Genomic DNA, 26356 nt, shown 5'->3' with positions numbered 1-26356 from the left:
GTTCCATTACCAGCAGAAATGGGGGTGTTTGGTGTGCAAATGTCAATTTGAAAAAAAATAAAAATTCAATAGTTCCACAGCTTGTCCCTCCCCTGTGTGTGTATTTTAGTGGTGCTATAAGAGGGTGTGTGTGGTCTACGGGACGAGGCCAGAGGGGGTGGACGGCGGCTGGGGTCTCTGGACTCCCTGGGAAGAGTGCAGCCGTACCTGTGGGGGAGGAGTGTCCTCCTCCATCCGCCATTGTGACAGCCCCAGGTGAGTGGTGCTGCAGATGGAGGGTGATGTGGATCTCAACTCTGTCTATAGGGATTTGCCATTGGATTCCCAGCCACTGTACGACTCTAAAGTCATAGGATTGTATCTGACTGGCTCTTCCTAACTTCCAAGCACAACTGTTTGTTGAGGATGAGAGACATCAGTCTACCACCAATCATTTTAACACCCCACTATAATCACCCACGTGCGACAATGACAGCCGTAATAAAGTTTTACCACAGATAGTGGCAAACTGACTTCTCTCTGGTGTTTCTACTGAGGAGTTTGATTGGCTTGGATAGCTAGCTAATAAAAAGACAGACTGTTTGAGATTGAAACAGGGTGGTAGAGCCCGGCCAGCCAGGCGGGAGGAGAATAGATGCCAGTGTCATTGGGGAGTTTTTGTTAAATTGCACTCAGATGTGTTTCGCCTCTGCTTTTCTGGTTCCAGGCCAACCATTGGTGGAAAGTATTGTCTGGGAGAGAGGAAGCGCTTCAGATCGTGCAATATTGACGTGAGTGGTGGAGCAGAGCGAAGCAGCAGCTCTCTCTGAAAGGCCTACAGTTCCATCACATACTCATCCTGGCCAGGCCCAGCTCTCAACTCAGATCTGCAGCTCTCAGACTGACCTAATTAACCGCAGCCTGCCCAGCCCCGAACTAAAGCCCTCACTTTGTGTGTGTGTGTGTGTGTGTGTGTGTGTGTGTGTGTGTGTGTGTGTGTGTGTGTGTTTGTGTGTGTGTGTGGTGGAGTGTAGAGGCTACTGTGAGTATTACTGTAAATGACTGCTGGCAGCGAGAGAGACAAGGGAGGGATACAGTGGGGGCCTGAGATTTGACTGACATACAGCTGTTTTGTGCCACTCTGTGTGTGTCTGTTTTAGGAGTGCCCTGCAGGCTCTCAGGATTTCCGGGAGATTCAGTGCTCCGACTTCGACAACGTTACTTTCAGAGGGAAATTCTACACCTGGAAACCCTACAGGGGAGGTGGGTACAGTATGTGTGTGTACCTCCCTCCACAGCAGGCTGGGTTACATCATTACAGAGGTGTCTGCTCGGTGGTCATTGAAGGCTGAAAGCGTCTGTAGATATGGAGAGAGCTGATATTAGAGCAGACACACCTGGAGTTTCCAGATAGAGAACAGAGCAGCAGCAGATGGAGGGAGCTGAGCAGCAGCAGATGGAGGGAGCTGAGCAGCAGTAGATAGAGGGAGCTGAGCAGCAGTAGATAGAAGGAGCTGAGCAGCAGTAGATGGAGGGAGCTGAGCAGCAGTAGATGGAGGGAGCTGAGCAGCAGTAGATGGAAGGAGCTGAGCAGCAGTAGATGGAGGGAGCTGAGCAGCAGTAGATGGAGAGAGCTGAGCAGCAGTAGATGGAGGGAGCTGAGCAGCAGTAGATGGAGGGAGGGAGCTGAGCAGCAGTAGATGGAGGGAGCTGAGCAGCAGCAGATGGAGGGAGCTGAGCAGCAGTAGATGGAGGGAGCTGAACAGCAGTAGATGGAGGGAGGGAGCTGAGCAGCAGTAGATGGAGGGAGCTGAGCAGCAGCAGATGGAGGGAGCTGAGCAGCAGTAGATGGAGGGAGCTGAGCAGCAGTAGATGGAGGGAGCTGAGCAGCAGTAGATGGAGGGAGCTGAGCAGCAGTAGATGGAGGGAGCTGAGCAGCAGTAGATGGAGGGAGCTGAGCAGCAGTAGATGGAGGGAGCTGAGCAGCAGTAGATGGAGGGAGCTGAGCAGCAGTAGATGGAGGGAGCTGAGCAGCAGTAGATGGAGGGAGCTGAGCAGCAGTAGATGGAGGGAGCTGAGCAGCAGTAGATGGAGGGAGCTGAGCAGCAGTAGATGGAGGGAGCTGAGCAGCAGTAGATGGAGAGAGCTGAGCAGCAGTAGATGGAGGGAGCTGAGCAGCAGTAGATGGAGGGAGGGAGCTGAGCAGCAGTAGATGGAGAGAGCTGAGCAGCAGTAGAGGGAGGGAGCTGAGCAGCAGTAGATGGAGGGAGGGAGCTGAGCAGCAGTAGATGGAGGGAGCTGAGCAGCAGTAGATGGAGGGAGCTGAGCAGCAGCAGATGGAAGGAGCTGAGCAGCAGTAGATGGAGGGAGCTGAGCAGCAGCAGATGGAAGGAGCTGAGCAGCAGTAGATGGAGGGAGCTGAGCAGCAGTAGAGGGAGGGAGCTGAGCAGCAGTAGATGGAGGGAGGGAGCTGAGCAGCAGTAGATGGAGGGAGCTGAGCAGCAGTAGATGGAGGGAGCTGAGCAGCAGTAGATGGAGGGAGCTGAGCAGCAGTAGATGGAGAGAGCTGAGCAGCAGTAGATGGAGAGAGCTGAGCAGCAGTAGATGGAGGGAGCTGAGCAGCAGCAGATGGAGGGAGCTGAGAAGCAGTAGATGGAGGGAGCTGAGCAGCAGTAGATGGAGGGAGCTGAGCAGCAGTAGATGGAGGGAGCTGAGCAGCAGTAGATGGAGAGAGCTGAGCAGCAGTAGATGGAGGGAGCTGAGCAGCAGTAGATGGAGGGAGGGAGCTGAGCAGCAGTAGAGGGAGGGAGCTGAGCAGCAGTAGATGGAGGGAGGGAGCTGAGCAGCAGTAGATGGAGGGAGCTGAGCAGCAGTAGATGGAGGGAGTTGAGCAGCAGTAAATAGAGAGAGCTGAGCAGCAGTAGATAGAGAGAGCTGGGCAGCAGTAGATAAAGAGAGTTGAGCAGCAGTAGATGGAGGGAGCTAAGCAGCAGTAGATAGAGAGAGCTGAGCAGCAGTAGATGGAGGGAGCTGAACAGCAGTAGACGGAGAGAGCTGAGCAGCAGTAGATGGAGGGAGCTGAGCAGCAGTAGACAGAGAGAGCTGAGCAGCAGTAGTTGGAGGGAGCTGAGCAGCAGTAGATGGAGGGAGCTGAGCAGCAGTAGACAGAGAGAGCTGAGCAGCAGTAGACGGAGAGAGCTGAGAAGCAGTAGACGGAGGGAGCTGAGCAGCAGTAGATGGAGGGAGCTGAGCAGCAGTAGATGGAGAGAGCTGAGCAGCAGTAGACGGAGAGAGCTGAGCAGCAGTAGATGGAGGGAGCTGAGCAGCAGTAGATGGAGAGAGCTGAGCAGCAGTAGATGGAGAGAGCTGAGCAGCAGTAGATGGAGAGAGCTGAGCAGCAGTAGATGGAGGGAGCTGAGCAGCAGTAGATGGAGAGAGCTGAGCAGCAGTAGATGGAGGGAGCTGAGCAGCAGTAGATGGAGGGAGCTGAGCAGCAGTAGATGGAGAGAGCTGAGCAGCAGTAGATGGAGGGAGCTGAGCAGCAGTAGATGGAGGGAGCTGAGCAGCAGTAGATGGAGAGAGCTGAGCAGCAGCAGATGGAAGGAGCTGAGCAGCAGTAGATGGAGAGAGCTGAGCAGCAGTAGATGGAGAGAGCTGAGCAGCAGTAGATGGAGGGAGCTGAGCAGCAGCAGATGGAAGGAGCTGAGCAGCAGTAGACGGAGAGAGCTGAGCAGCAGTAGATGGAGGGAGCTGAGCAGCAGTAGATGGAGGGAGCTGAGCAGCAGTAGATGGAGGGAGCTGAGCAGCAGTAGATGGAGGGAGCTGAGCAGCAGTAGATGGAGGGAGCTGAGCAGCAGTAGATGGAGGGAGCTGAGCAGCAGTAGACGGAGGGAGCTGAGCAGCAGTAGATGGAGGGAGCTGAGCAGCAGTAGACGGAGAGAGCTGAGCAGCAGTAGACGGAGGGAGCTGAGCAGCAGTAGATGGAGGGAGGGAGCTGAGCAGCAGTAGATGGAAGGAGCTGAGCAGCAGTAGATGGAGGGAGCTGAGCAGCAGTAGACGAAGAGAGCTGAGCAGCAGTAGACGGAGGGAGCTGAGCAGCAGTAGATGGAGGGAGGGAGCTGAGCAGCAGTAGATGGAGGGAGTTGAGCAGCAGTAGATGGAGGGAACTGAGCAGCAGTAGATGGAGGGAGCTGAGCAGCAGTAGATGGAGGGAGGGAGCTGAGCAGCAGTAGATGGAGGGAGTTGAGCAGCAGTAGATGGAGGGAGCTGAGCAGCAGTAGATGGAGGGAGCTGAGCAGCAGTAGATGGAGGGAGGGAGCTGAGCAGCAGTAGATGGAGGGAGCTGAGCAGCAGTAGATGGAGGGAGCTGAGCAGCAGTAGATGGAGGGAGCTGAGCAGCAGTAGATGGAGGGAGCTGAGCAGCAGCAGATGGAGGGAGCTGAGCAGCAGTAGATAGAGGGAGCTGAGCAGCAGTAGATAGAGAGAGCTGAGCAGCAGAGTACTGCCAGACAGTGGGCCCAGAAAGGGAAGAGGGGAAAGCAGAAAAGAAGAGAGGAGAAGAGGGGAAAGCTGAAGAAAGTTTACTGTCTGGCTCCCATATGCTTGTTCTGGAAAGTCTATCCCCAGCTGGAATTCCTGTGCTTGATGAGCGCTGCGCTGGACGCAAAAGATAAATACTTTCGACGACATAACAGCCTTTAATCTACCAGTCCAATAACATAATGGCTTACAGAGAGGCCCTCTCCAACTCCAGGCAACAAGTGCTTCTTTCATCAAGTCAGCTGATTTTACAATGGAAATCCCTTGCAACTGTTAAAATACTAGCTGTGCCATGGTCTGCCCTGCGTTATGGCCAGATCCCACATCCCAGCCCCCTTCTCTCCCCTCACTCACTCACTCACTCACTCCTTCACTCCCCATTCCTCTTTCTTTCTCTGTCTCTATCCTGCTTTCTTCCCCTTCTCTTTCTCATTTCCTCTCTCCTTCTCTCTGTCCTGTACTCAGACACCTCTAGCAAGCCGTCGGGCTTGACTCAGGCAGCCAAGGACAGTTCATTAAATAAAGCGTGCAGCGTTTTAGCAGTCATATTTGTTTTTTGAGAGGCATGAGCCATTCACATTGTTGCACTCAGTCCAACAACCTTCGCAGGCAGCCTTCCTCCAGCAGGCCCCCCAAGTCAGTCAGTCAGCCAGCCTCCATCCATCCAGCATCCAAACCTGTTTCGCTTCAGACTGGAAGCAGGCATGCCAAAGCACAGCACCATGGGAGTTAGAGTTTTCCATCATCCCACCACTTTATCGTCCGCTAGCTTCGCAGGCAGCAAATAGTGTACCTGTACCTACAGTGCCAGCACAAACAGAGCCCAAAGTGAGCTTTTCAAACAGTAGAACTAGCTTGAAATGGGTATATTTGGCTAGTGCACAGCCGTGGCAGTATTAGATTACTTGTTAAGGCCCATAAACTGATATGTTAGTGCACGGCTGCTCACCCAGCCTGCAGGGGAGTTGTGAGGGGGGTTGTGGTGGGCTATGACACCCTGGCTGAGAGAGGCTTCCTGGGAGACTTGGTGGAAAGTCTGCTTCCTGGTCCTGGTTGTGACTGCCAGTTGTTTAGGGCATGATTAGCACTTTATTCCTGCTCTCACATGACCAGAGCCTGGCCAGGTTATAATGCTGACCAAAGGGTGGTGATGGTGAGTAAAGTGAGACCATGTGTGTGGTTCTGTTGTGTTGCATTGTGTGGATATGTGGGAGCAGGTGTGTGGTTCTGTTGTGTTGCATTGTGTGGATGTGTGGATGTGTGGGAGCAGGTGTGTGGTTCTGTTGTGTTGCATTGTGTGGATGTGTGGATGTGTGTGTATGTGGAAACAGGTGTGCTGGTGTGTTTCTGTGCTGAGACATTGATTGGCCTTGTCAGCCAGTAAGATAGCTCAGTGTGGTCGCTGGCATGCTCAGTAAAGTGACAGAAATGAGAGCACCTGTCAGTGCACAAATAACCCCGCCCCCAGTCCCCCCCTCTCTCTCTCTCTTTCCCCTCTCCCTCTCTTTCCTCTCTCCCTCTCTTTCCTCTCTCTCTCTCTCTTTCCTCTCTCCCTCTCTCCCTCTCTTTCCTCTCTCCCTCTCTCCCTCTCTTTCCTCTCTCCCTCTCTCTCTCTCTTTCCCCTCTCCCTCTCTTTCCTCTCTCCCTCTCTTTCCTCTCTCTCTCTCTCTTTCCTCTCTCCCTCTCTCCCTCTCTTTCCTCTCTCCCTCTCTTTCCTCTCTCCCTCTCTTTCCTTTCTCCCTCTCTCTCCTCTCTCCCCCTCTCTTTCCTCTCTCCCTGTCAGTTTTTGTGCTAGTCTGCATGATAACCACATTCCTCTTTCACAGGGAATCTGCTGAGAGATGCACTATTTCTGTTAGCTCCCTCTGTTTTTTTGTTGTGAGCTTTTGTGTGGTTGTGGGTGAGTGTGGGGGGGGGGACTTCATCACATTCAGCTGCTTGTTCTCTTGATGTTAGCAATCCAAACTGTGCTCTCCTCCCTCTAGACCCTTTCTACCTCCCCCTCTGCTTTTGGCACCCGAGTCCTTACAGCTGTGGGAGAACAAATTAACTGCATCGAACATAAAACCCAAAAGCTCATTAAAATACCATGCGTGGCCATCAGACACATTAGATCAGCCTGTGGGGTTTCTCAGTAATGAAGGTGAACGGCTGGATTCATTGTATTGTGCTTCACCCAAAAGGAGGTATCAGGTCTGGAAGTGCTAATTGTTATTGTGATGGCGTTAATGTTGCTAACACGACACGGCAGCAGAGCAGCAAAGAAATGATGTGGAAAACAGTGTGTGTACTATATAAATGGCTGAGTTTGGTGTTGTCTCTGCTGGCTGCTGCAGATGAGATTCTATAGGGGACCTCCACAGCTGCTAGCTTTTTTATTTACCCTCCTTTTTCTCCCCAATTTAATTCTTGTCTCATCACTGCAACTCCCCAACTGGCTCGGGAGAGGCGAAGGTAGTCCCCCGAAACATGACCTGCCTAACCGTGCTCCTTAACACCCGCCAGCCAGCCGCACCTATGTGTCAGAGGAAACGCCAGCCAGTTGGCAACCGGGGTCAGCCTGCAGGCACTCAGCCTGCCACAAGAAGTCACTAGAGCGCGATTAGCCAAGTAAAGCCCCACCCTCCCCTAACCCGGACGTGCCTGGCCAATTGTGCACCGTCCCGGCGCAGCCCGGGAATGAACCCGGGTCTGTAGTAACACCTCTAGCACTGCAATGTGCCTTAGACCACTGAGCCACTCAGGAGGCCCTCAGCCAGATTAAAAAGCTAGATTGTGTTGTTTACCAAGAGTATTACATGACACCTAAGGAAACGTACAGCTCTTAATAACCTCTGACTTATTTATTATGATATTGTCAAGTCCTTGCCAAAACACATGGGCTCTTGTCAAGATCTTTTTGTAATGGCTTAGATATTGGACTGACAGACGTAAGGTTGCGGGTTCAAGTCCCACTTGGGCTTACCTCAGAAATCTAAATTGAATGATGGATCTGTTACTGTTTGCCTATATTGATTTGTTTCATGTTCCTCTTCTCTGTTGACCAGGTGGAGTGAAGTTCTGCTCTCTGAACTGCCTGGCGGAGGGATATAACTTCTACACAGAGCGTGCTCCGGCTGTGGTGGACGGGACGCCATGTCGAGACGACTCTCTGGATGTCTGTGTGAACGGAGAGTGCAAGGTGAGACTGTTCTGTCCTTTCTATCCCTCATTTATCTCCCTCTTTTCCTCCCTCCCATCCTCCTACTAGTCTTGCTGAATGGTAAATCCATTTGAATTCAATCACTTTTTGAACGAATTTGAACAAAACCTTCCATACATATTTGCCCATTGTAGAAGTGCTCAGAAAGTGACTTTTCATACCTGAATGCCAAAACAATCAGGAGATAAAGGTGGTCAAAGACATTTTGCATACCCCACCATCCTTGCCTTCATCGTTGGAAAAGATAAACGGTTGAGATTGATATAATTTTAAAGCTTACAGACATGGTTGTCAAACTATTTTCTAATTGCTGGAAATAAGTTATTTAATACAAATTTGGTTATTTTATTTTTTTTACCTTTAATGTCAATTGTCTAATAATGTGTAATTATCTAATAATGTTCGCATATGTTGTAGCTTAGACCATGTTTTACATTATCTACGTTTTTTGTGTCATGTTTTGGCTGATACATTTACATTGAAATGTTTGTCATTTAACAGACTCTCTTATCCAGAGCGACTTACAGTAAAGTGTGTTCAACCTAAGATAGCTAGGTGGGACAACCACTTCTCAGTCATAATAAGTACATGTTTCTTCAATAAAGTGAAGTCAGCTACACAGTCAAAGGTTTTTCTTTATTTTTACTGTTTTCTACATTGTAGAATAATAGTGAAGACATCAAAACTATAAAATAACATACGAAAAAAATATATATACACTGCTCAAAAAAATAAAGGGAACACTAAAATAACACATCCTAGATCTGAATGAATGAAATATTCTTATTAAATACTTTTTTCTTTACATAGTTGAATGTGCTGACAACAGAATCACACAAAAATGATCAATGGAAATCAAATGTATCAACCCATGGAGGTCTGGATTTGGAGTCACACTCAAAATTAAAGTGGAAAACCACACTACAGGCTGATCCAACTTTGATGTAATGTCCTTAAAACAAGTCAAAATGAGGCTCAGTAGTGTGTGTGGCCTCCACGTGCCTGTATGACATCCCTACAATGCCTGGGCATGCTCCTGATGAGGTGGCGGATGGTCTCCTGAGGGATCTCCTCCCAGACCTGGACTAAAGCATCCGCCAACTCCTGGACAGTCTGTGGTGCAATGTGGCGTTCGTGGATGGAGCGAGACATGATGTCCCAGATGTGCTCAATTGGATTCAGGTCTGGGGAGCGGGCGGACCAGTCCATAGCATCAATGCCTTCCTCTTGTAGGAACTGCTGACACACTCCAGCCACATAAGGTCTAGCATTGTCTTGCATTAGGAGGAACCCAGGGCCAACCGCACCAGCATATGGTCTCACAAGGGGTCTGAGGATCTCATCTCGGTACCTAATGGCAGTCAGGCTACCTCTGGCGAGCACATGGAGGGCTGTGCGGCCCCCCAAAGAAATGCCACCCCACACCATGACTGATCCACCGCCAAACCGGTCATGCTGGAGGATGTTGCAGGCAGCAGAACGTTCTCCACGCCGTCTCCAGACTGTCACGTCTGTCACATGTGCTCAGTGTGAACCTGCTTTCATCTGTGAAGAGCACAGGGCACCAGTGGCGAATTTGCCAATCTTGGTGTTCTCTGGCAAATGAAAAACGTCCTGCACGGTGTTGGGCTGTAAGCACAACCACCACCTGTGGACGTCGGGCCCTCATACCACCCTCATGGAGTCTGTTTCTGACCGTTTGAGCAGACACATGCACATTTGTGGCATGCTGGAGGTCATTTTGCAGGGTTCTGGCAGTGCTCCTCCTGCTCCTCCTTGCACAAAGACGGAGGTAGCGGTCCTGCTGCTGGGTTGTTGCTCTCCTACGGCCTCCTCCACATCTCCTGATGTACTGGCCTGTCTCCTGGTAGCGCCTCCATGCTCTGGACACTACGCTGACAGACACAGCAAACCTTCTTGCCACAGCTCGCATTGATGTGCCATCCTGGATGAGCTGCACTACCTGAGCCACTTGTGTGGGTTGTAGACTCCGTCTCATGCTACCACTAGAGTGAAAGCACCGCCAGCATTCAAAAGTGACCAAAACATCAGCCAGGAAGCATAGGAACTGAGAAGTGGTCTGTGGTCACCACCTGCAGAACCACTCCTTTATTGGGGGTGTCTTGCTAATTGCCTATAATTTCCACCTGTTGTCTATTCCATTTGCACAACAGCATGTGAAATTTGTCAATCAGTGTTGCTTCCTAAGTGGACAGTTTGATTTCACAGAAGTGTGATTGACTTGGAGTTACATTGTGTTGTTTAAGTGTTCCCTTTATTTTTTTGAGCGGTGTATATATTTCAGCTTTATTTAACCAGGTAGGCGAGTTGAGAACAAGTTCTCATTTACAACTGCAACCTGGCCAAAGCAGTGCGACACAAACACAGATTTACACATGGATAAACAAACTTACAGTCAATAACACAATAGAAAAGTCTATATACAGTGTGTGCAAATGAAGTAAGATTAGGGAGGTAAGGCAATAAATAGGCCATAGTGGTGAAATAATTACAATTTAGCAATTAAACACTGGAGTGATAGATGGGCAGAAGATGAATTTGCAAGTAGAGATACTGGGGAGCAAAGAAGCAAAAAAAAACTATATGGGGATGAGGTAGTTGAGTCATGTAGTAACCAAAGAAAGTGTTAAACAAATCAAAATCAAAATACATTTTATATTTTAGATTCTTCAAAGTAGCTACCCTTTGCCTTGATGACAGCTTTGCACACTCTTGGCATTCTCTCAACCAGCTCAATTAACAGGTGTGCCTTGTTAAAAGTTAATTTGTGGAATTTTTCCCCAAACTTGGAACTCACGCGCCACCTATATGGACTACACCGGTTGTAAAGTGGATTAATGTGCTTCATTTTAAGAATTAAGCAATAAATATAGCAGCATGAGAAAGCTGGGGTCCTCTTATAAGTAACGACCAGTCAAAACTCTTGTTTTCACACGCAATTTGCTTACCGCCCTAATAGGTCCGCAGACGACGCAATCACACTGCCCTAACCCATCTGGACAAGAGGAATAGCTGTGTAAGAATGCTGTTCATCGACTACAGCTCAGCATTTAACACCATAGTACCCTCCAAACTCGTCATTAATCTCGAGACCCTGGGTCTCAACCCAGCCCTGTGCAACTGGGTCCTGGACTTTCTGACGGGACGCCGCCAGGTGTTGAGGGTAGGAAACAACATCTCCACCCCGCTGATCCTCAACACTGGGGCCCCAACAGGGTGCGTTCTCAGTCCTCTCCTGTACTCCCAGTTCACCTATGACTGCGTGGCCATGCACGCCTCCAACTCAATCATCAAGTTTGCAGACGACACTACAGTGGTAGGCTTGATTACCAACAATGACGAGACAGCCTACATACAGGGAGGAGGTGAGGACCCTCGGAGTGTGGTGTCAGGAAAATAACCTCACTCAACGTCAACAAAACAAAGGAGATGATTGTGGACTTCAGGAAACAGCAGAGCAGCCCCCATCCACATCGACGGGACAGTAGTGGAGAAGGTGGGAAGTTTTAAGTTCCTCGGCGTACACATCACAGACAAACTGAAATGGTCCACCCACACAGACAGCGTGGTGAAGAAGGTGCAGCAGCACCTCTTCAACCTCAGGAGGCTGAAGAAATTTGGCTTGTCACCAAAAACAAACTTTTACAGATGCACAATCGAGAGCCTCCTGGCGGGCTGTATCACCGCCTGCTACGGCAACTGCTCCGCCCACAACCGTAAGGCTCTCCAGTGGGTAGTGAGGTCCACACAACGCATCACCGGGGGCAAACTACCTGCCCTCCAGGACACCTACACCACCCGATGTCACAGGAAGGCCAAAAAGATCAAGGACAACAACCACCCGAGCCACTGCCTGTTCACCCCGCTATCATCCAGAAGTCAAGGTCAGTACAGGTGCATCAAAGCTGGGACCGAGAGACTGAAAAACAGCTTCTACTGTATCTCAAGGCCATCAGACTGTTAAACAGCCATCACTAACATTGAGTGGCTGCTTCCAACATACTGACTCAAATCTCTAGCCACTTAATAATTAAAAATTGGATGTAATAAATGTATCTATCTTTCACTAGTCACTTTAAAAAATGCCACTTTATATAATGTTTACATACCCATCTCATATGTATATGCTGTACTCTATAACATCTACTGCATCTACTTGCCTATGCCGTTCGGCCATCGCTCATCCATATATTTACATGTGTCACGTTCGTCATATTGATGAGACCAAGGCGCAGCGTGGTAAACATACATGCTTCTTTTAATGAAGGGGAAACCACAAAACAAAATAAACGTGACGCTATCTAACAACGAGTGCTGACATACAACTACACATAGACAATATCCCCACAAAACCAACATGGGAAAATGGCAACCTAAATAGGTTGATGATTGGATCCCCAATCAGACACAACGACAAACAGCTGCCTCTGATTGGGAACCAATTCAGGCCACCATAGACCTATATATACCTAGACAAATCAAAACCCCATAGATGTACAAAAAAACTTAGACAAGATGAAAACACACATACCACCCTCGTCACACCCTGACCTAACCAAAATAATAAAGAAAACAAAGATAACTAAGGTCAGGGCGTGACAATATGTACATATTCTTATTCATTCCTTTACACTTGTGTGTATAAGGTAGTAGTTTTGGAATTGTTAGGTTAGATTACTCGTTGGTTATTACTGCATGGTCGGAACTAGAAGCACGAGCATTTCACTACACTCACATTAACATCTGCTAACCATGTGTATGTGACCAATAACATTTGATTTGATTTGAAAGGGCTTATAAGAATATATGTTTGACTAGGTTCTGTAGGCTATTTGTGATACAAACTTTGGCAAAACATATAGGTCTATGGGCTAGGCTATATGATGTGTACCACTATGATTTGAAAAAGTAGCACAAAGGCATGCGCTTATTCTTGCCTTAGAGTGCACTCGCTGGGCATCAGTGATAATAAGTGATAACATTAGTGATGATAAGTGATAATACATCATTCACGAGTGATAATATTGTCACCCATCAGACTGTTCTCAATTTAATATTGTCTTTACATAAACTAAATAATATACGTGTGAAATTAGTTTTGATTGGACCATTATCATGCACCTGTCGAAAACATACATTTCAACCTATGCACTTAAATAGCAAATGGAGGGCGCTTTTCCCACAGTTACTCTTCATGCCAGCCAGGTAGGCTACTCCTGTTGTAAAGCAAAGCAATGTGCTTAATATTTGGAAAGTTGATAAATGAATATAGTAGGCTTAGCCTATAGGAAGCTGATGGGATCCTCCTGTTTTTATACTGTTTTCTCAAGCCCATACAAATGTTGAGCAACATGAACTCATGGGCTCTCGAAGTGTTTGATTCGATTTTCGATTACATTTGCATTGATGTCAGAGTGATTAGAGGAACAACAAAGGGAGGCCATGCATGACTTAAACGTAAAAAGGAATACATTTATTAAACGAAATAATAAATACAAAACGTAACATAAGCTGTGGACGTCTGTAGGATCAGTAGTGTATGCAGTGTGTGGATGAGTGGAGAGGGCATTGTCTGGTGAAAACAGACCAAAAAAACTAAAGATGGACAAAGCCAGCCTGCCAGTCAGGGAAGAGAGTGTTGGCTGATGTGGCCACCCTTTATAGCCTGCAGACCAAGACTTCTGCATCTAAGTGCTTGCGCCTGTCAGGAGAAACACGTTAGAAGCGCTGCCTTATTGGCTAAGCATCTCCAACATCCGCATCATGCTCAATGAGATGAGTACGAGAGGGCGTATCAGACAACAGTGCAGAATAACTTTCACTGAGTTCAATTAACTCAGCACTTTTACCGTGTTGTATGGTGAAAACAGACCAGAAAACCAAAAGGTGGTGGAAGCCAGCCTGCCAGTCAGGGAAGAGAGAGAGTGTTGGCTGATGTGGCCACCCTTTATAGTCTGCAGGCCAAACCTGCCCAGGTGTGCCATATCAGCTGGCAATCCTCCCAGCTCTGCCCACTGGCCTCCTGCAACAACAGACTACCAAACAGGAGATCCCAGCAGACAGAGTGGGAGGGACGACCCCCCCCACTTAAGAATGGTGTTCCACCACAAACCTGAAACAAAAACAAAACAAAACAGAAACAACCCTCCCTCTCCCACCTCAGAAACCTCTGATCCTAAGGAACATTTTAAGAGGGAGAGAAAGAGAGACAGAGTCGGGGAAGCAAGAGGGAGACAGGAGAGGACAGGCTAGTTGCCCAAAACAATAACAAAGAACTATAGCATAAGAGCGTGGGACAAAGCATCAGCAAGGACATTTTCTTAGCCCTTAATATGGCGAATGTCCAAACTGTACAGCTGCAAAAACAGCGCCCACCTCATAAGCCTCTGATTAGGGTTCTGCAAGGTCCGCAGAAACATCAGGGGATTATGATCTGTGTACACCATGAGAGAGGTGCCACCTGAACCAACAAACAATTCGAAATGTTGGAGAGCCCAAATAAACGCAAGTGGTTCCTTCTCTAACACAGAATAATTGAGCTGGTACGAGTTAAACTTCTTAGAGAAGTAACTAATTGGACGGTCCACCCCTTGGACATCTGCCTGCAACGGAACAGCGCCAACTCGTACATTACTAGAATCTACATGGAGTATGAACGGATGATTCAAACAAGGGGCAACAAGCACTGGGGAAGAGCACAAGTGTCTGTACATTCTCAAACGCAGCTTGACATCTGTCTGACCAAATATACTTCACCTGAGCCTTAAGCAAGTCGGTCAGGGGTGCTACCACTGAGGAGAAGTTCTTACAGAAGCTTTGAAAATAACCAACCATACAGAGAAAGCGCATAAGCTCCTTCTTAGTCATGGGAGGCGGACACTGCTCAATAGCTTCAACTTTGGCATGCACTGGGTGAACCACACCCTGACCGACCACTTTGCCCAGATAAATGACCGCTGCCTTAGCAAACTCACATTTGGCCGGATTACCTGTCAAACGCGCCCAAGTCAACCTATCAAACAATGCTTGAATACGTTGGACATGCTGAGACCAGGTGTCACCATAAATTACCACGTCTTCCAAGTACACCGCACATCCATCCAGACCAGAGACAACAATGTTCATGAGGCGCTGAAATGTTGCAGGTGCATTACGCAAACCAAAAGGCATAACTATATAAGAATACAGTCCAGACGTTGTGATGAAAGCACAAATCTCCCTTGCTCTAGGAGACAAGGGGACCTGCAAGTACCCTTTTAGAAGATCAATTTGCTCACAAATTTTGCAGAATCCACTTGATCAACACAATCCTCCATAAGAGGAAGAGGAAAGGAATCAGGCTTCGTAATGTTGTTAACTTTAAGATAGTTTATGCATGGCCTTAAAGATGCATCAGGCTTCTTGACTAACAGACAAGGGGAAGCCCAACTGGAACAAGAATATTCAGCAATATCGTTATCCAACATGTACTTGACTTCTGCGTCTAAGTGCTTGCGCCTGTCAGGAGAAACACGGTAGAAGTGATGCCTTATTGGCTAAGCATCTCCAACATCCACATCATGCTCAATGAGATGAGTACGAGAGGGCGTATCAGACATCAGTGCAGAATAACTTTCACTGAGTTCAATTAACTCAGCACTTTTACCGTTTTGTTGTATGGTGAAAACAGACCAGAAAACCAACAGGTGGTGGAAGCCAGCCTGCCAGTCAGGGAAGAGAGTGTTGGCTGATGTGGCCACCCTTTATAGTCTGCAGGCCAAACCTGCCCAGGTGTGCCATATCAGCTGACAATCCTCCCAGCTCTGCCCACTGGCCTCCTGCAACAACAGACTACCAAACAGGAGATCCCAGCAGACAGAGTGGGAGGGACGTCACAAGCGTGAACCTGCAGGAGCGAGTCACTGCTTTGATGTTTGCAGAGAACAGCAGGATGTTGTCCAGGGTCACGCCAAGGTTCTTTTCACTCTGGGAGGGTGACACCATGGAGTTGTCAACCGTGATGGAGAGGTCTTGGAGTGGGCAGGCCTTCCACGGGAAGAAGCGCAGCTCTGTCTTGTTGGGGTTGAGCTTGAAGTGGTGGTCCGACATCCAAGCTGAGATATCTGCCAGGCACACAGAGATTTGTGTCTCCAGCTGGGTGTCAGAAGGGAAGGCGGAGAAAAGTAGTTGAGTATCATCCGCATAGCAATAACAGGAGAGACCATGTGAGGATATGACAGAGCCAAGTGACTTGGTGCATAGAGAGAAGAGGAGAGGGCCTAGAACCGTACCCTGGGGGACACCAATAGTGAGAGTACGTGATGCAGGTTGTCGGTCAGCCGGACGTCACTAGACGCAGGATTAGGAGTAGGATCGAAGAGGCAGAATCAGGAGACAGAATATTTAACCAGTCTAATACATCTATTTAATATACACCATATACACCCGCGACCGGGAGGTCCGTAGGGCGACACACAATTGGCCTAGCGTTGTCCGGGTTAGGGAGGGATTGGTCGGTAGGGATCTCCTTGTCTCATCGCGCACCAGCGACTCCAGTGGCGGGCCGGGCGCAGTGCGCGCTAGCCAAGGTTGCCAGGTGCACGGTGTAGCCTCCGAAACATTGGTGCGGCTGGCTTCCGGGTTGGATGCGCGCTGTGTTAAGAAGCAGTACGGCTGGTTGGGTTGTGTATCGGAGGACGCATGACATTCAATTTTTGTCTCTCCCGAGCCCGTACGGGAGTTGTAGCAATGAGACAAGATAGTAGCTACTACAACAATTGGATACCACGAAATTGGGGAGAAAAAGGGGTAAAAAAAAAATAAAAAAAATCCATTCTTATTTTAAGTAGGTCTAAAGAAACATGATATCAAGAAAATGTATTTCAGATGAACAGAATATGATTTGGCCTTGTGTATGTTATCTGGCTATGCATCATGATATAGGCTGTAGGCTTGTTCCTTTAGCTGACAATATATGCTTATAAGTCCTGTGTCATTGTTTTATATTAAATAATTTTATAGTTAGAAGAATATAATTTAACTTAGCTGAATAAAATAGAAAGGATGTTTTTCCCATTCCGGAGCGAGTATGAGGGTTGAATGAAGGCATATGAAGGTCGAATGAAGGCATATGAAGGTTGAATGAAGGCATATGAAGGTTGAATGAAGGCATATGAAGGTCGAATGAAGGCATATGAAGGTTGAATGAAGGCATATGAAGGTCGAATGAAGGCATATGAAGGTTGAATGAAGGCATATGAAGGTCGAATGAAGGCATATGAAGGTCGAATGAAGGCATATGAAGGTCGAATGAAGGCATATGAAGGTCGAATGAAGGCATATGAAGGTCGAATGAAGGCATATGAAGGTTGAATGAAGGCATATGAAGGTCGAATGAATGCATATGAAAGTCGAATGAAGGCATATGAAGGTTGAATGAATGGTGAACGTAAAAGTGATGATTTGAAACAGGTCCTAAAGGCTACGCTAGATTTAGAGTTATTTGACAACTTTAGATGTTAATGATACAAACTTTAGAACTTTAGAAAATCAAAACATACTGTATATGGACTGCATGATGCGAGTAAAGGCTATTGATGATTTCAGAAAATTGCAAAAAAGCTTGAGCTGTGTTCGTTGCCTCAGGCTGCACACACTGTTCTCTAATCAAGTGACCATATTATCACCCATCAGACTATTCTCAATGCAATATTGTCTTCACTAATATGTTAAATTAGTTTGGATTTAGAATGGCCCATTATCAAATGGGCATGAACAGGAGCAGGAGAGAAAAAAGACCTGTCTGTTAGTTCAGGTAGGCTACTCCTGTCCGGTTATTTAACTCAGTGCATCAACCACATCAACCAAGCCTCTCACTGCGTGACAGGTGATATTCTGCCCTGTATGCAGTGGTGGAAAAAGTACCCAATTGTCATACTTGAGTAAAAGTAAAGATACCTTAATAGAAAATTACTAAAGTGAAAGTCCCTCATTAAAATAGTCTAAAAGTATTTGGTTTTAAATATACTTAAGTATCAAAAGTAAATGCTAAAATGTACTTAAGTATCAAAAGTAAAAGTATAAATAGGGGGCGTAATATATGGGGCGTAATATGCGGTAGGCTATGTATTGTATAACGAACCCCACAATCATTATTTTAATTCTGTTGTTTTTTCAGACTTGGGCTCATATAGACCTTTGCATATGTATAAGCTCTAATATGTGTATTGTGTTTTGAATTAATCTTCACCTTACAAAGCGCTGGCCATTTCGTTGTGTCAGGCTTTGAAACAACATCCACAATGACCATGTTTTCCACTCAGTTTCAATCTGTTGTTGAATACAGTGAGGTGAGTTTTGAAACCACAATACTGTTTTGATGATAAGTGTTTGATGTGATTTTTTTATTGCATTGATGTCAGAGTGGTTAGAAGGACAATAGAGCCCTGAGTACCAGGCCATTAGGACCTGATGGAGGGACAATAGAGCCCTGAGTACCAGGCCATTAGGACCTGATGGAGGGACAATAGAGCCCTGAGTACCAGGCCATTAGGACCTGATGAAGGGACAATAGAGCCCTGAGTACCAGGCCATTAGGACCTGATGAAGGGACAATAGAGCCCTGAGTACCAGGCCATTAGGACCTGATGGAGGGACATTAGAGCCCTGAGTACCAGACCATTAGGACCTGATGGATGGACAATAGAGCCCTGAGTACCAGGCCATTAGGACCTGATGGAGGGACAATAGAGCCCTGAGTACCAGGAGTTGGATACTACCAACACATGTCCTGACTGCATAAAAGGAGATTATCGTGACTCAATGGTCATGTAGAATTTTACTGCGTCATGACTCATGAGTGCTGGTTTGGCGGTAATACGGTCACCACAACAGCATAGAATTAAAATGACAAGATGGAAAAGTGAGTGAGGGAGAAATGAGCATCCCTGTGCAACCACCGCGATGACCAGATGCTCTCGGACTATGAAAGAAAACGTAGTCAGATGAAGAGAGAGCAGCTGGAGTAGCAGTGTTCTCTAGGTTGATCCATGTCTCCATCAGGGCCAAAAAGTCTAGTGACTGAAGGGCAGCATAGGCTGAGATTAACTCTGTTCTTGACCGCAGATCAGCAGTTCCAAACGCTGCCAGAGGCTAGGAATTCCACATGGGTTTTGCGCACAGGGTGCAGTAAATTAATGTACTAAAACGGAATCAAATTGAAATTTCAATGTTCAAATGGTACCACAAAGAAGGTTGGAGTTCTACACAGAGAATCTTGACTTGAATGGCAATATCTGTTGTTTTAAGTTATACTGTCAATCTTCCATAGGAAACCTATTGAAATCATAGAAATAAAGACAATAGAATAGACATGACCATTTCAGTTAACATTTGATGGTAGGTGGATCAGCAGTCATCTTTGTGGTAGTAATTAGAAGTTAATAGTTCAATTCACATTCCAATGGTGTACCAACTAAATTGCAGTGGTCTAAAGGGATAGGTCCATTCTATTAATTATATTTCTATTATTGAAATGACACCCGACCTGTATTCAAGAGCATGTTGTGTCTCAACCGGCAAAACACAAAAACTTAGATGATGGGAAATAGGGTTTAAACTCCAACAATTTTAAACAATCTGTGTTTAACGTCACTTTAAATATTAGCGTTAAAGGTTTAAATACTACACCAAAAAAATATTTTTTTCCTAATGTTTTTCAAGAAATAATAAAATAGCTTGACAACACTGTTTGTAAGCTTTTAAATGATATAAAACTCAAATGATGTTCTTTTCCAGTGATGAAGACATGGATGTCTCATGGTATGGTTTGAGCATCTTTATCTCCCAAATGTTTTGTCATTCAGGTCCAAAATGTCACTTTTTGACCACTTCTTCCATAAGGAAACATGTCTGGAAAGTTTTGTTTCAATCAATCACTGCTCACACAAACAATGCCAATTATTCCCCCGTCCTGTTGTTTTTGGATGGATTCAGAGCCTGTCAAGAAGCGGAGTGGCTTTGGGCCAGGAGGGGAGGAGGAAAAAACAAGATACACTTGCTGCAGTGAATGACACCAAACCACAAAACATCTGAATTGTTGTTTTGTGGCTTCCTGCAGCTATGTGGAGCAGAGCTGGATTTCATTAGGCAGTTGAACGTCCATCACTCTGCTCTCTTGTGCTTTGTTTGGAGCAGTCTCAGGGCCTGGGCACATGGAGGGGTTGGGAGTGGAGTCTCTGGGCTCGTCCAGACTCAGAGAGAAGCCTGTTTATCAACAGCTCAGCTCTGTTCTTTCTTCTCCTCTCCTGCTCTCCTCTCCTCTGTTTTGCTCTGTTCTGTTCTGTGTGCAGCAGGAACTCAGTGACCCACCAGCTCAGCTGTCTGCACTGCTGGCTGTTACACACAGCAGCCGCTGGCCACTCTCCCTCTATCTCTCCCTCTGTTGATTTCTTTCTCTCTCTCTCTCTCTCTCTCTCTCTCTCTCTCTCTCTCTCTCTCTCTCTCTCTCTCTCTCTTCTCTCTCTCTCTCTCTCTCTCTCTATCTCTCTCTGTGTTTCTTACTCTCTCTGTCTCTCTGGGTCTTTCCTATTCTGGAATTCTCACTTCTCATCTCTATCTGGCTCTTTTTCTAGCTCTCTCTGTTTCTTTCCCTATCAAATCAAATCAAATCAAATGTTATTTGTCACACGCGCCGAATTCAACAGGTGTAGTAGACCTTACCGTGAAGTTATGAATTCAACAGGTGTAGTAGACCTTACCGTGAAATGATGAATTCAACAGGTGTAGTAGACCTTACCGTGAAATGCTTACTGACAAGCCCTTAACCAACAATGCAGTTCAAGAAATAGAGTTAACAAAATATTTACTTAATAAATTAAAGTACAAAATAAAATAAAAAGTAACACAATAAAATAACAATAAAAAGGCTATATACTGGGGGTACCGGTACCGGGTCAATGTGCGGGGGTACAGGTTAGTCGAGGTCATTTGTACATAAAGTACGTAAAGTAAAGTTACGATGCATCATACTCTCTTTCATTATTTCTCACAGTTTATTATGTATCTCCCTATTTCTTTCCCCCATCTTTCTCTTATATATATTGTGAACATAAAAAGACGAAAATAGTGAGGATAAAAATGTAAGAATTGTTTGCAGGATCCAGAGAGTTTGATTTGAGGCAAGAGAGACAGAGAGGGAACAGCGAGAGAGAGATGTGGGCTTGGAAACACATGGCGTTTAGTGGTCGCTCAAAGAACACATGTTCCTAACATGGGCAGGCTGAAGTAGGCTGCCTGGCCTGGCCCAGGCTCACCAGGGGACGTGTCCCAGAGCCCAGAGTCTAGCAGTCTGAAGGGCTGGGGCCCGGCTTGGAACAAGTGTCTGTCCTCCCATTACTAAGGGGAAATGGCTTCCACATTGGTAGTTAATGGAACTAAGACCTGCCTGGGTCAACAGGGTTTGAAGTGCCCCAGGGTTGCTCTATCCATCCATTCACATGTTAGAGTTACTGTACAGCGCAGGAGTCAATTTAGACCTACATTTGTGTTTATGTTGGCTTGAACTGACTGTTGGTAGTACAGGTTGTGTTTTAGGAACGTTTCCTGGCATCCTGTGGTGTCAGTGTTTTAGTTAGGCACCTGGGAAACATTGCAATCAGTCTCACTTCTGCTGCTGAAAGTACTATGTGCCGTGTGCTATTCTCTCTATAGAGGCTAGTGGTTGTGTCTGTGTCCCTCTGTTTTCCTTCTGCCTGCTCCCTCTGACCTGTGACCCCTGTCTGTCTCCCTGCAGCACGTGGGCTGTGACCGGATCCTGAGCTCGGACGTGCGCGAGGACCGCTGCCGGATGTGCGGGGGTGACGGGAGCAGCTGTGAGGCCATCGAGGGCCTCTTCAATGACTCCCTGCCTGAAGGAGGTACGGTGTGATATACAGAGCAGGAGTCCCTTCACCACAATACTGCTAGGAAGAAATCTTAATCCTGTTCTTTGAAGCTTACTGCACTATGGTGGTCTCTACAGTAAGAGTTACACTATAAACCCCAGCATACAGTACAGTATGTGGGCACAGTTACAGTAGTGGTAGTGCAGTGGCAGGAGGTATCAATAACTCTCTGAGTAAGGGGGTTGTGGGCTGAGGAGTGGGGGGTTCAGAGAGCCCAGGGCTGGGGGGGTGGTGGTGGGCCCCTCTCTCGGGCAGGGCAGGCATGGACTGACAGACACTGAGGGGACTGTTCTTTTCCAAGCCTTGGTAGCAGGACACGTCTCCTTTTAAAAAACCCTGATTGCTGCGTTTCTGTCCTCGCACGCTCCACTCCCTCCAACACCACTTCTAGAACAGGCCAATAGCACATACTGTACCTCAATTAGACTGCGGAATAGAACTGAAAAACACAAATAAAACGTCAAAGAAGAAAGGGCCTGTGTTTTGGACCAGGGAGCTCCAGCAACGTTCTTAGAATGAGATGTAGTTACGTTTGAGGCATCCATAAGAGAGATTATGCAACCTAATTGTTTTATGGAAATTCTAACAACGCGTGCATGCATTTGTGCATTTGGATTCTGACACAAGCTAAATATGTGTTGGACTACTGCCTTGCAATGTGAGTTAGGAGTCCTCAGACATTCTGAAAGTAATGTATAAATTATCTGTTCACATGCGAGCTCTCTAGTTGCATGAGCTACTTAATCTAACGGTTAATCATATAGAGTTACTGGTGAATATCTATAGTACACGTGCCTTGCCTTGCCCTGCCAACACCCCTTCCCTCCCTCCTGTAGGTGCAGAATGACTTTTTTTTCCGGTACCTATTCCAGTCTAAACACTTTGGCCGTGATTAATGGTTCGTGATGAATTCTGTGGAAGCAAGTCAGGGGAAAACTGATACAGCCCAACCAGATGACACAGAATTAACCATCAGAGTCTCTTAGAAAACCAAGCGGTTGTCGAGGGCTTGAGGAAGGCTCAGCCTATAGCTGCTCAGTTCTGATCAGGAGACACTCCCGAGGTCTCGGTTCCATCATTCCATCATAGTGACGGTTGGAAGGCTTGTGGTCCTCTGTCCAATTATAGAGCCGTGGGTCATACGTGATACTGCATAAACCTTATGCCTTCTTTTATTTTTTGTTTTACTGAACCTTTATTTAACCTGGCAAGTAAGTTAAGAACAAATTCTTATTTTACAATGACGGCCTACCCTCAGCCAACCCTCCCCTACCCCCGGCCAACCCTCCCCTACCCCTGGCCAACCCTCCCCTACCCCCGGCCAACCCTCCCCTACCCCCGGCCAACCCTCCCCTACCCCCGGCCAACCCTCCCCTACCCCCGGCCAACCCTCCCCTAACCCCGGCCAACCCTCCCCTACCCCCGGCCAACCCTCCCCTACCCCCGGCCAACCCTCCCCTACCCCCGGCCAACCCTCCCCTACCCCCGGCCAACCCTCCCCTACCCCCGGCCAACCCTCCCCTAACCCCGGCCAACCCTCCCCTACCCCCGGCCAACCCTCCCCTACCCCCGGCCAACCCTCCCCTAACCCCGGCCAACCCTCCCCTAACCCCGGCCAACCCTCCCCTACCCCGGCCAACCCTCCCCTACCCCCGGCCAACCCTCCCCTAACCCCGGCCAACCCTCCCCTAACCCGGACGACGCTGGGCCAATTGTGCAGTTGTGATACAGCCCGGGATCGAACCAGGGTCTGTAGCAATGCCTCTAGCACTGAGACGCAAAGCCTTAGACCGCTGCACCACTCGGGAGCTAAATATGCTCTTACAATAAAGGGACCATGAACTCTCTTTTCCTTTGGGGGGAAGGCTGCAGGGAGGGAGGGGTGAGTGGGTTTTTCCTGCACCCGCTCGGGGGGGGGATTGCAGGTGGGCACGTGGCAGACAGTTTTAGGTGAAGTTCAGCCAGTGTGGGTTGTGGTAGCCCTGCGACTGCGGAGCCAGACAGGTCTATTCTAGGCCCTCTCCCTCCACGACAGCAGCAGCTCTCCTCCCTCCACCCATCTACCTCCCCCCTCTGGAACCCTCAGAGTGGACACACCCTCCTGAGGTGGCCGCAGCTCAGTGGCTGGGACCACAATGGCCATCTCAGCCTGGGCCTACAGCCTGCCCGACCGCCTGACAGGTCTATTCTGGGTCTGGGCTGATTTATGAGCCACAGAGTGCTCAGTCATGTCTACAGGTTTTTTTTTATGTCTCTGAGGCTCAGACCAATCCTCAATCCTAGGAGGGTTTAAATAGGGTTAGTTGTCAGGCACTAACCAAGCAGCAAAGCTGGTTTTCTGGGGAGGTTGTTCTGTGCAGGTGTTCTGGGCTGGTGTTCTGGGGAGGTTGTTCTGGGCTGGAGTTCTGGGCTGGTGTTCTGGGGAGGTTGTTCTGGGCTGGTGTTCTGGGCTGGTGTTCTGGGGAGGTTGTTCTGGGCTGGTGTTCTGGGGAGGTTGTTCTGGCCTGGTGTTCTGGCCAGGTGTTCTTGGCTGGTGTTCTGGGCTGGTGTTCTGGGGAGGTTGTTCTGGGCTGGTGTTCTGGGGAGGTTGTTCTGGGCTGGTGTTCTGGGCTGGTGTTCTGGGGAGGTTGTTCTGGGCTGGAGTTCTGGGCTGATGTTCTGTGCAGGTGTTCTGGGCTGGTGTTCTGGGGAGGTTGTTCTGGGCTGGTGTTCTGGGCTGGTGTTCTGGGGAGGTTGTTCTGGGCTGGTGTTCTGGGGAGGTTGTTCTGGGCTGGTGTTCTGGGGAGGTTGTTCTGGGCTGGAGTTCTGGGCTGGTGTTCTGGGGAGGTTGTTCTGGGCTGGAGTTCTGGGCTGGTGTTCTGGGGAGGTTGTTCTGGGCTGGAGTTCTGGGCTGGTGTTCTGGGGAGGTTGTTCTGGGCTGGTGTTCTGGGCAGGTGTTCTGGGGAGGTTGTTCTGGCCTGGTGTTCTGGCCAGGTGTTCTTGGCTGGTGTTCTGGGCTGGTGTTCTGGGGAGGTTGTTCTGGCCTGGTGTTCTGGCCAGGTGTTCTTGGCTGGTGTTCTGGGCTGGTGTTCTGGGGAGGTTGTTCTGGGCTGGTGTTCTGGGGAGGTTGTTCTTGGCTGGTGTTCTGGGCAGGTGTTCTGGGCAAGTGTTCGTGTTCTGGGGAGGTTGTTCTGAGGAGGTTGTTCTGGGCTGGTGTTATGGGGAGGTTGTTCTGGGCTGGTGTTCTGGGCTGGTGTTCTGGGCAGGTTGTTCTATCTAGTGATTTACACCTAAGAGTGATGATGGTGCCATATTCTCCTGTGCCTCTGCAAACCTTACTACTCCCATCTGGTGTCTGCATTCTTACCTGAGTTATCACCTCCTCCATCTCTCTGTCAGCTGCTCTCTCTCATCTATCTTTCTAGGTTTTCTCTTTCTCCTCTCCATCTGTGTAGTCTACCTGCTCTTCATCTCTCAACCCCCCCATATCTCTCTCTCTCTCTCTCTCTCTCTCTCTCTCTCTCTCTCTCTCTCTCTCTCTCTCTCTCGCAGTCTGTGCAGTCTGTAACTCTGGCAGTGGTGGAGGGTTACTCAGGGGTTAAGGGCTGGGGGTTTATTGCTCTTTGGCTCTCTGTTTACCACACAGGCCCCTGATTGTTAACAGAAAAACCTCTCCCTCTCCGGCCGCCAGGAACCGCAAGTACAGAGCTGGGTTACTGAAATTACTCACAGCACCGACTGCTACTCCAGAGAGGGGTCAAAAGCCAAGCCTCTCCTTTCCTCAGCGGTCGCACCATTGGAATAGATTATTAAATTATTTCTTCTGTTTTTTTATGCAAGGCTGAAGTTATTTACAGGGCTGTGGTGGCTGGCTGGATAGCACAGCCTGGCTTCAAACATGGTTACTGTACTCTAGCAGAGGAGCTGAACGTTGCCCAGGAATTTGGTTGGAATCCGAAAGGCTCTGCTTATTCCATTGAAGTCCCACAGAGTAAAACACTACTTATACATCATTCTCCCTCCAGTATGTCAGTGAATAAAACCTCCACCTCTTGCCTTTCTCTTCTTTCTTTGTATGTGTGTGGGTGTGTGGGTGTGTGTGTGTGTGATCCCATCCCAGGTTATGAAGAGGTGGTCAGAATCCCCAAAGGATCCGTGTTCATTCATATCCAGGAGCTCAACGTCTCCCTCAACTTCCTAGGTGAGAGTTCATGTCTCTTCTGTGTCACGCAATGTGTTATACTGTTATGACTCATGTTCTATACTCTAGTGTGCATTCAGACTCTCAAAACTAGAATTAAAATGTAAGTGCATCGTCACATCATCAATGCTGTTATTATAATTGACTAATACTTACCTGCCCGAATTGTTCAGTCTCTTAGATTAAATACCATGACTGTTTTCTCATTAGCTGGGAATGTTGTATGAAATGTCTGATGCAACATACTTCAAATTAGTGGATTCGGCTATTTCAGCCACACCCGTTGCTGAGAGGTGTATAAAATCAAGCACACCGCCATACAATCTCCATAGACAAACATTGGCAGTTGAATGGCCTCGCTGAAGGGCTCAGTGGCTTTAAAAATGGCACCGTCATACGATGCCACCTTCCCAACAAGTCAGTTCATCAAATGTCTGCCCTGCTAGAGCTGCCCAGGTCAGCTATAAGTGCTGTTATTGTGAAGTAGAAAAGTCTAGGAGCAACAACGGCTCA

The 26356-nt window shown here is 48.0% G+C and overlaps 1 protein-coding gene across 1 annotated transcript in view; it reads left to right on the top strand.

The window, feature by feature from the left end:
* LOC139406579 (A disintegrin and metalloproteinase with thrombospondin motifs 10-like) overlaps positions 1–26356 on the top strand; it is a 61093-nt gene that overhangs the window by 24989 nt on the left and 9748 nt on the right. The window contains exons 13-18 of the mRNA XM_071149315.1: positions 110–255; positions 707–770; positions 1140–1242; positions 7566–7699; positions 21513–21636; positions 25763–25843. Of these exons, the coding sequence (XP_071005416.1) occupies positions 110–255; positions 707–770; positions 1140–1242; positions 7566–7699; positions 21513–21636; positions 25763–25843 (652 nt within the window). The remainder of the gene's footprint in view (positions 1–109; positions 256–706; positions 771–1139; positions 1243–7565; positions 7700–21512; positions 21637–25762; positions 25844–26356) is intronic.

This window comes from Oncorhynchus clarkii, chromosome 4, assembly GCF_045791955.1.
Source record: "Oncorhynchus clarkii lewisi isolate Uvic-CL-2024 chromosome 4, UVic_Ocla_1.0, whole genome shotgun sequence".
NCBI lineage: Eukaryota > Metazoa > Chordata > Actinopteri > Salmoniformes > Salmonidae > Oncorhynchus > Oncorhynchus clarkii.
Note: the sequence above shows the minus strand (reverse complement) of the source record. Positions and strands in the feature narration are given on the sequence as shown.